The sequence below is a fragment of the Sphaerodactylus townsendi genome, linkage group LG01, assembly GCF_021028975.2.
Source record: "Sphaerodactylus townsendi isolate TG3544 linkage group LG01, MPM_Stown_v2.3, whole genome shotgun sequence".
Lineage (NCBI taxonomy): Eukaryota > Metazoa > Chordata > Lepidosauria > Squamata > Sphaerodactylidae > Sphaerodactylus > Sphaerodactylus townsendi.
In genome coordinates this window covers 15,222,295-15,231,742 of record NC_059425.1, presented here as the reverse complement: position 1 = coordinate 15,231,742, position 9,448 = coordinate 15,222,295, and the positions used below count along the sequence as shown (strand labels likewise).

Below are 9,448 nucleotides of genomic sequence, written 5' to 3'. Positions count from 1 at the left end.
GGAACCGGGTTTGATTCCCAGCTCTGCCACCTGAGCTGTGGAGGCTTATCTGGGGAATTCAGATTAGCCTGTACACTCCCACACATGCCAGCTGGGTGACCTTGGGCTAGTCACAGCTTCTCGGAGCTCTCTCAGACCCACCTACCTCACAGGGTGTTTGTTGTGAGGGGGGAAGGGCAAGGAGATTGTCAGCCCCTTTGAGTCTCCTGCAGGAGAGAAAGGGGGGATATAAATCCAAACTCTTCTCCTCCTTCTTCTCCTTCTCCTGCAAATGCCTTAACAGTCCAGGTGCTTGGGAGCAAAAGCTGCAGAAGGCCATTGCTTTCCCATCCTGCACATGAGCTCCCAAAGGCACCTGGTGGGCCACTGCGAGTAGCAGAGAGCTGGACTAGATGGACTCAGGTCTGATCCAGCTGGCTTGTTCTTATGTTCCTCCTCCTCCTCTTCTCAATTGGCAGCTCTCAATGTAGGGGAGCGTGAACAAGCCAAATTCCACAGCTCAACGCATGCCGTTTGCTTCCACATTGTAGAGCGGCGTGAAAAGAGAAGAAGTAGAGAGAAAAATAATTGCTTAGCTTTTCAACTCTCTGGCCAAACAGTGACAAGCCAGAAAGCCCGTGATTCGCTGCAGCTTTGAAAACTTTGTTAAAGCCTGTTTTTGCACCAACTCTCTCCGCTTCAGGCCTTCCCCCTTTCTGCTTTCGAGGGTTGCTGCGCAATTCAACACTTATTTTGCCAATTCTGGCGGCGCCCGGCTTCTACGCGACCCCGGCTCTGTGCGGGGTCATCAAAACCATTCAAAACCAGAATTGCTGGCGTGCTGAGAGCGAGGTAGCGTCGGGGCGAGCTGCGTTCGCCGCCCCTGAAGTGGAAGGGAGATACAACTGGATTGCTACCCGAAGGTAGCTGACGGGGCTTAAATAGTGGGGAAAGGGCCTCAGATATCCGCTTAAGGGAATATTTTGAAACTTTCACTGATTTCAAAGTTTCTCTGTTCGTATCATTCATCCTTAAGATCCTTTTTTTTTTGCCCGTGAAAAAAAAAAGAAACAGAAAATAAGGTGAGAGGAAAAGGGATCAAAAGATGCCTCAATGGGAGGCAGCCTCTTTAAGCAATTTCGCTGGCACTCACCCGCCAACCTGGACGATATCAATAGCTTGTGGGCTTTTTCTTCTGGTACCACTGAGCTCTCTACCTGTCACGTTTGGTTCCCAAAACAAGGGAGATGGGAGGGGTGAGCAAAAACGTACACCTCCAACCAGTCAAAATGTCCTTCAGAGCTGCATAGCCTGGACCCTCCAGGCAGACGCGTACTGGAGGGAAATGGCGCCCGAGGAAACACCTGCTCCGGGCACCCCGCACCTGCACCCCACTTACCTTTGCAAGCAAGGCAAGCGCAGCCTCCGATGGAGGTGGGACTGGCAGAAGCAGTGCCTGCCAGAGCTGCTCACCGCCAAGCCATGCCCCCGGCCACCCTGCAGGCCAGCTCTTGCCCTCCCCCGGGAGGCTAGGGGGGCAGGGCTCGGTGGCACACAGCTCGGGTGGGTGCTGTGGAGGCAGGCCGGCTTCTGCCCTTCCCTGCCTCCTGGGCGGGGGGTGAGCCAGCCTGCGGCTGCAGTGCTCAGCTCAGCCAGTGAGCGGGGCCCTGGCACGGGGGGAGCTGCTGGGCACCGGCGGGGCCACTGCGTTGCAGGTGAGGCCAGCCCCCCCTCCCGTGGCTGATCGGCATGCACCAGTGCCTTCAGGAGACTCGCTCTTTCAAGGCACCGTATTCCCTGGATGTCCCACCTCACTTGTTTTACATTCTGCCTTCCCCTTACGATTCTTCTGTGATCATGACCTTTGCTGACATTTTGTGACTTTGATGAGAACTCCGTGTTATCATATACTACAAACTGCCTTGATAACTTACTCTAGGTGTGGGTATAACGTTCCATGAAGTCACAAGCTTATGGCAACCCTGTAGGGTTTTCAAGGTAAGTGAATAACACAAGTGGCTGGTCGTTGCCTTCCGCTGCATGGTGGTCTCCCATCCAAGTACTAACCACAGCCGATCCTGCTTAGCTTCTGAAAGCTGATGAAGTCAGGCTAGCCTAGGCCATCCAGCACTGTAGAAAGGCAGTGTATACATTGATAAAACTGCAAGGATTGTCATGCCCTTATATAAAGCAGTGGTGCGACCACACTTGGAGTACTGTGTTCAGTTCTACAATTGCATACATCTCCAAAAAGGATATTGAGGAGATAGAAAAAGTGCAGAGAAGGGCAACGAGGAGGATTGAGGGACTGGAGCACCTTCCTTATGAGGAGAGGCTGCAGCGTTTGGGGCTCTTTAGTTTGGAGAGGAGACGTCTGAGGGGGGATATGATTGAAGTCTATAAAATTATGCATGGTGTGGAAAATGTTGACAGAGAGAAATTGTTCTCTCTTTCTCACAATACTAGAACCAGGGGGCATTCATTTGTTAGAAGAAATGCTGGGGGGAAGAGTGGGACTAACAAAAGGAAGTACTTCTTCATAGCGATGTGATTGAATTGTTTGGAATATGCTGCCACAGGAGGTGGTGAGGGCCACTAACCTGGATAGCTTTCAAAGGGGCTTGGACAGATTTATGGAGGAGAAGTCGATTTATGGCTACCAATCTTGAACCTCTTTGAACTGAGATTGCAAATGCCTTAGCAGACCAGGTGATCGGGAGCAACAGCCGTAGAAGGCCATTGCTTTTACATCCTGCATGTGAGCTCCCAAAGGCACCTGGGGGGCCACTGCGAGTAGCAGAGTGCTGGACTAGATGGACTCTGGTCTGATCCAGCTGGCTTGTTCTTATGTTCTTATGTTCTTATGATAAAATAAGCCAGCCTTCACATAACACTAAACATCAGGGTTGTGTTAAGAGCTTCCTACTGAATCTGCCCCTTGATCCGTCAAGGTTGGTATCGTCTACTCAGACTGGCAGCGGCTCGCCAGGGGCTCAGGCGGAGGCCTTTCACGTGAACTGCCGCCTGGTCCTTTCAACTGCAGATGCTGGGGCTTGAACCTGGAATTTTCAGCAGACCAACCAGATGTGCCACCACTGGACCATGGCGTTAGCCTTATATTGAGGGTTCTTACCTTGCCAATATAGGGATAGGAATCATCTGAATTAATGCCTTGGTTCTCCTTTATATACTTGAAGGCCTTGGTCATCGAGCAGCCCTTGCAGCCATCACAACTGCTGGCACAGTCGACCAGGTTCTGGGGGCTGAGGTTCAGCAACTTGCCCGTCTTCCTCTTGAGTTGCCCTTCCAGGGCCCCCACAGAGCTAAAAGCCCAGCAGGATCCGCATATGCCCTGCCAAGGAAGATTGAGGGTGAACCCCGTGGAGAAACCACTGCCAGGGTTATTTGTTCCACACCTGGACCACACGACACTCAACATATCTGTTCCCCCAAAGGAGGCTGCCTGCTGTAACCTGAATGAGTTATTGCTCAGGTTTTGACTCTATTTTTGGTGCGGTTGTGATGGTCTGTTGTTTCTCTGCATAGGCCGAATCATTCCACCACTTAGTGCAGGGAATGTGGCAGTCAGCAGCCCACAAAGGGTCCAAGAGTCTCGTATTTTGGTCTAGGATTGGATTTAGATTGAAGCCACCCGAAGACAAAACACTACAAGCATGATTAAAGGAGATTCATCAAAACTGTGCAAGAAGACCAACAAAAGAACACTGGCAATGAGGAATAAAATAATGATTAAAACATAAAAAAGGTGGAGAGCTAAATTTTATGGTCAGAAGATTAGAGGTGACCAGGGTCTGTTGTCCAATCAAATTCATGCCTGGTGATCTAAGATGCTCACACAACTATTCCTGACAGGTGACCTTAGGGGTCAGTGTGAGATAACAAAGTAGGATTTATTCTGCAGCCACAAACCCTCCTTTCTCATGGTAGCACAGAAATAATTTCATCGGATTAATTAATTGGAATGTGCTGCCATGATTCTCTGGCTTTGACAAGCAAGGGAGTGCCATTTAAGACCGCATTTTACTCCCAGAAACTGGTCCCTTTTCAGTTTCTAAAAGTTAGAGCAGTGCTATGTCACAAGCACAGTTAACTTTCACTCTGTTGTTTGAACGTAAACCTTAAAGCCTGAACCAATGTTTGAAAGAACGAGAAACGGTACAGAGGAACTCAGTTCCTTGACACCGGCTTCGCTTCATCCGGGGTGAGAAATTTGCTGTGGCTGCATCATTTCACCACTGAGTGCCAAAAAACATGGCAGAATTACCTGTCCTCAGAGTAGGAATGTCCAGGACATTGATTCACAGAGAAAAAAAAGAGGAGAATCAACTTTTCTGAAGTTGGATATGTTTTAAAACCAGTTTTGTGTATTCCGCACTTGCGTTACCGACCTAAGTTGAGCTGCGTTCGACCTAAGTGCTCCGCACAGCCACTGGGATCGACGTGGTTTTGTACCAGCTTCACCATGTGTAACGGTCAAATTTCCGACTCCAGTTGGGAACTACTACTTTTTGAGGGAACCACGCTCGAACTCAGCTCGATTCCAGTAAAGTGCGGAATCTCTGGTGCCAGGAGTCCCCCATTCAGCCAATCACAGCTGAGTGTTTCGGGCTTGCGTACAGCTGGCCAATCAAAAAACACCACCTTCGTCCCTCCATTCCTGTGGCAGTTTTTTAAATAACGTGTGTGGGGATAGACGGAACATGGCCGTAGAACAGTAGCCAATCGGAACGGAGCGGCGAAGAGGCACAAGATGATTCCGCCCCCCGAGCTGGGATCAAGCTGGTTGCAGTGGGGAACAACAATGGCTTCGACCTAGGTTAGTACCCATCTCAGGGAACTGGGTCGAACCTATATTACTCGTGTGCGGAATCGCTCAGAGTGCACACTTTCCTCAGCGTCAATCAGGGGAAAAAGTCCACTAAACTGCCAGGAGCACTGAATGACTAAAGGGACCAGCAACCCAACTGGCAATCATGTGAAATCTTCAGCTAACAAATGTCCTTACACAGAAATCACCTGAAAATATGGCTGATGATCCAGCTGCAGGAGCTTAGGGATAACAGAGGAACTGACCTGATTTTTGACAGGAGTGACGTAGCCTTTCTCTCTGTAATCTATGGAGTCGGGTTCCACATTGTTCTGGTCCGACATGTACAGTGTATTATTACTGGGCTTATCAGATGAAGAAGGTTTGAGGCCGGTCATCTTCTGCACCACCTCTTCACTTGTCTGGATGGGGAAAAGGAGCACATGGATGCCTTCTAACTTCAGGAAAAGGGCGGAGTGTCCCTGGGTAGTCCTACCTGATCTGGATGGCCCAGGCTAGGCCAATCTCGACCAATCTCAGAAGCTAACCAGGGTCAGATGTAGTTGGATGGGAGGCCACCAAGAAAGTCCAGGTTTGCCACGCGGCCAGCAATGGCAAACCACCTCTGTTTTTCTCTGTGCTGACCTGGATGATCCAAGCTAGCCTGATCTCGTCAGATTCTGGAAACTAAGCAGGACCCGCTCTGTTTATTACTTAGATGAGTGACCACCAAAGAAGTCCAGAATTGCAAAATGTATAAAGGCATATCTAATAGTTGTTGGGGAAATGCCAAAAACATGAGGGACCTTTTTTCATAAGTGATGGCTATGTACAAAGGCTAAATCCTTTTGGGACATGAAATACAAAAGATACTGAAAACAACAATGGAGAAAAACCCTGAAGTTCTCCTATTGGGATTAACGGGAGATGACATCCCAAATCCATACAGACTGCTTTTCATGTGGTTGTATACTCCTGCAAGGACACTGTATGTGCAGAAACGAAGAGATGAAAAAAATACCAACCAAGGAAGATTGGATACAGAAGGTCACGGAATATTCAGAAATCGCAGAATTAACAACTTGATCAAGTGACGGTAATACAGAAAAATTTTCGGAAAACTGGAAACCTTTTATGGACTAACTTTTGAAAAAAATATGGTGAAAGAGAAACAATTGCAGGATTTGAGGTTGAAAAGATTGAGTACTTTGATTGTGTGTTCCTGCATGGCAGGGGGTTGGATTTGATGGCCCTTGGGGTCTCTTCCAACTCTATGGCTCATTCCGCACATGCAGAATAATGCACTTTCAAACTGCTTTCAGTGCTCCTTGAAGCTGTGCGGAATGGCAAAATCCACTTGCAAACAGTTGTGGAAGTGGTTTGAAAACGCGTTATTTTGAGCGTGCGGAAGGGGCCTATGATTCTATGAGGGCCACCAGTAGCCACAAAGGGCAATACTGCATTAAAAGAATGAACAGCCTGACTCGATACGTTGAGCGCATGGTGCTGTCTTATACTGAATTAGATCATTGGTCCATTACATCAGTATTGTCCATGCTCAAACTGGCCGCTGCTTTCCAGGGTCTCACTCTCTGGTAAAGGCCTTTCACGCCACTTTCAACCTGAACGTACTTTTAAGGATGTATGAAAAAAAATATCCACCACTTCCTTTTGTGCCAAATTCATCGAGTTAAAATCTGGGCGGTCTCCTTCACAAAAACGAAACAGCCACCCCGCTGGTACCGTATATGGTTTTGGAGAAGCGTCGTCCCCAGAAGATCGTATCCACTTACCATATCGCCCAGGGAGTTCATGGCCATTTTAAAAGTCTGTTTTCCTAGGAGATATTCTAGGTTGTGGCTGCTGATATCTTTGAGGTTTTTCTCCCAGTTGAGTCTTCGGGACATTTCGTCCTCCTGTCAGACACAGACAGAGCCAGCTTGTAGAGGTTAACAGCAGGTGGACTCTAATATGAAGAACCAGGTTTGATTTCCCCTCCTCCACAAGGATGGTGGAATCTTATCTGGTGAACTAGATTTATTTCCCCACTCCTACATTCCTGCTGGGTGACCTTGAGCTAGTCACAGTTCTGTCGGAACTCTCTCGGCCCCACCTGCCTCACAAGGAGTCTGTTTTGGAGAGAAGATGGGAAAGGAGTTTGTAAGCCATTTTGAGTCTCCCTACAGGAGAGAAAAGGGGGGGGGTCTTCTTCTTCTTCAACTGTTAAGGCTTGTGGAGTTGGATCCAGAGGTGGGATCCAGCAGGTTCTCACAGGTCCCCGAGAGCAGGTTACTAATTATTTGTGTGTGCCGAGAGGGAGTTACTAATTGGTGATTTTGCCACGTGATTTTTGCCTTAGTGACGCCCCTCCTCTCAGCAGTAGCACGCAGAACTTGAAGCAGTCTAGCAGGAGGTGCACCGGCGTGCGTGGCAGCCTGCGCCTGCATGCATTCGTTTCCCGCCCAAGGACCGGCGCAGCGGCTGCGTCCTTGCCACAGCCCCGCCCAGGAATGCCCCGCCCCTGAATGCCCGGCCACGCCTCCATCGTACCCCGCCCAGCCCTATTGGCGCTACGCCACAGTTTGAATCCCACCACCATGGGAACCTGTTACTAAATTTTTTGGATCCCACCACTGGTTGGAACCTGCAGAACACAGCTGCACAATGCAATCCACAACTGCAGGACAAATTCCTGGTAGCCACAGAGATGGTCTGGGCCAGAAAGCTAGGCGCACATTTATTATATGGAATTCAGCCATTGTCAAGGAAAATAAAACTCAGTTAAATCACAGCAAGGGCAAGCACCAGCTTTATTCCCTCGGCAGCAACAGGGAGAATAACACTAGCACTAATCCACTGGACTGTCCTCTGGCTACGCTGTTGCCTTCCGCCTGTTTGGCCCTGTGGGGCTAGATCTGGCCACGCCCTGCCTGCTGGCAGCACACCTAGCCCTGACTGGACTTCTCTGGCGCTGGGTGGACAGTGATCTTTGGGGAACATACCAAGAGAGACAGTCCTTCACGTACACTGGACCCAGACCGTGTGGGGCTTAGTATATAAAGGCTCATTCCGCACATGCAGAATAATGCACTCTCAAACTGCTTTCAGTGCTCTTTGAAGCTGTGCAGAATAGCAAAATCCACTTGTAAACAGTTGTGAAAGTGGGTGCTGTGTGGTTTCCAGGCTGTATGGCCGTGTTCTAGCAGCATTCTCTCCTGACGTTTCGCCTGCATGCAGGAGAGAATGCTGCTAGAACACGGCCATACAGCCCGGAAACCGCACAGCACCCAAGTGATTCCAGCCGTGAAAGCCTTCGACAATACAGTTGTGAAAGTGGTTTGAAAACGCATTATTTTGCGTTTGCGGAAGGGGCCTAATGCAAGAACCTTGAATTGAATTCAGCGCTCTACCAGAAGCCAGCGCAGCCGGCAGAGCAAAGACCATTTGTGCAACTGCTATGAGGATCCTGCAAGGACCCTCCCTGCTGTATTCTGGACGAGTTGGAGCTTCTGAAGAAGACCCAAGGGTAGCCCTGCCCAGAGCAAACTGCAGTAGTCTAGCCTAGAGGTCACATGGAACACTGTAGCTGGATTCAACTGGGAGAGATATGGCACCAGCTGCTTCGCCTGGCGTAGGTGGTAAAATGCCACTCGAGTGGCATGTGGCATGTGCCACCTGAGACCATTGATATGGAGGCATCTAGGAGCACTCCTGGAACGACTGACTGATTGGCAGGCGCTCAGGGACATATGACCCCATATGTCTGTGGTGGCGAACCTTTGGCACTCCAGATGTTATGGACTACAATTCCCATCGGCCCCTTCCAATTGGCCATGCTGGAAAGGGCTGATGGGAATTGTAGTCCATAACATCCGGAGTGCCAAAGGTTCGCCACCACGGACATATGTCCCCGTGGAAGCTCCGCCCCTGGAGAGGTGGGAAAGATTTCAGTGATTGCCGTGGTGCCGCTGGGCACCATGTTGGAGATCATATAAACCAAACCAAACAAACTGTGCAACATTATCACAACAACGCAGTACCTTGCTATCATATTCCTTCTTGTGTGTCATCTTCCAGAGTTCCCACGGTGAGTCGAGCACCTTGTTTAGGTTGATGCCGGCCTCTGAGAGAGGCAGGAGGGCAGCTAAGAGAGTGATCCGCCACATGCTGGAATGGAAAGAGACTCAGTTGGCGAGGACAGGAATCAGCAGCGTGAAGAGAGCGACACCCCTCCACCGGACAGTCAGCGAGTGGAGGAGAGAGAGGGACAGAGGATGCGCTCACGGCAGGGTGCGTGGCATCTCTCTACCCACTGACCCAGCTTCAGGCACAGTGAGCCAGGCAAGAGCAGAGGTAAAGGATGGTCTCCAATGCTGGTCATGCACATCAAGGAAGGCTGAAAACTTCAGTCAATGCAAGATCTTTCCCAGTCACTGCAGTGGATCCTGCTGGCACAAGGCATCTTGTCCTGAGATGCCCCGAGTGCAGATCCAGCAGGTTCTCACAGGTTCCCGAGAGCAGGTTATTAATTATTTGTGTGTGCCGAGAGGGGGTTACTAATGGGTGATTTTGCCACCTGATTTTTGCCTTAGTTATGCCCCTCCTCTCAGCAGCAGTGCGCAGAACTTGAAGCAGTCTAGC

The 9,448-nt window shown here is 49.8% G+C and overlaps 1 protein-coding gene across 1 annotated transcript; it reads right to left on the bottom strand.

Moving 5' to 3' along the window:
• Positions 1 to 1,448: 1,448 nt before the first annotated feature.
• LOC125436704 (cathepsin K-like) lies at positions 1,449 to 8,973 on the bottom strand. Its single transcript, XM_048503931.1, has 5 exons — positions 8,848 to 8,973; positions 6,601 to 6,723; positions 5,074 to 5,229; positions 3,113 to 3,331; positions 1,449 to 1,508 (listed from the first exon to the last, which is right to left on the bottom strand). Exons 1-5 carry the CDS (start codon positions 8,971 to 8,973, stop codon positions 1,449 to 1,451), a joined length of 684 nt encoding a protein of 227 aa, XP_048359888.1.
• Positions 8,974 to 9,448: the final 475 nt, after the last annotated feature.

Coding starts and splice junctions, on each gene's coding strand:
- LOC125436704 (XM_048503931.1), bottom strand. CDS start 8,973: ATGTGGCGGATCACTCTCTTAGCTGCCCTCCTGCCTCTCTCAGAGGCC. Junction 5,230..6,600: donor TGAACTCCCTGGGCGATATG/GTAAGTGGATAC, acceptor TTCCCCATCCAG/ACAAGTGAAGAGGTGGTGCA. Junction 1,509..3,112: donor CCTATCCCTATATTGGCAAG/GTAAGAACCCTC, acceptor CTGCCCCCCTAG/CCTCCCGGGGGAGGGCAAGA.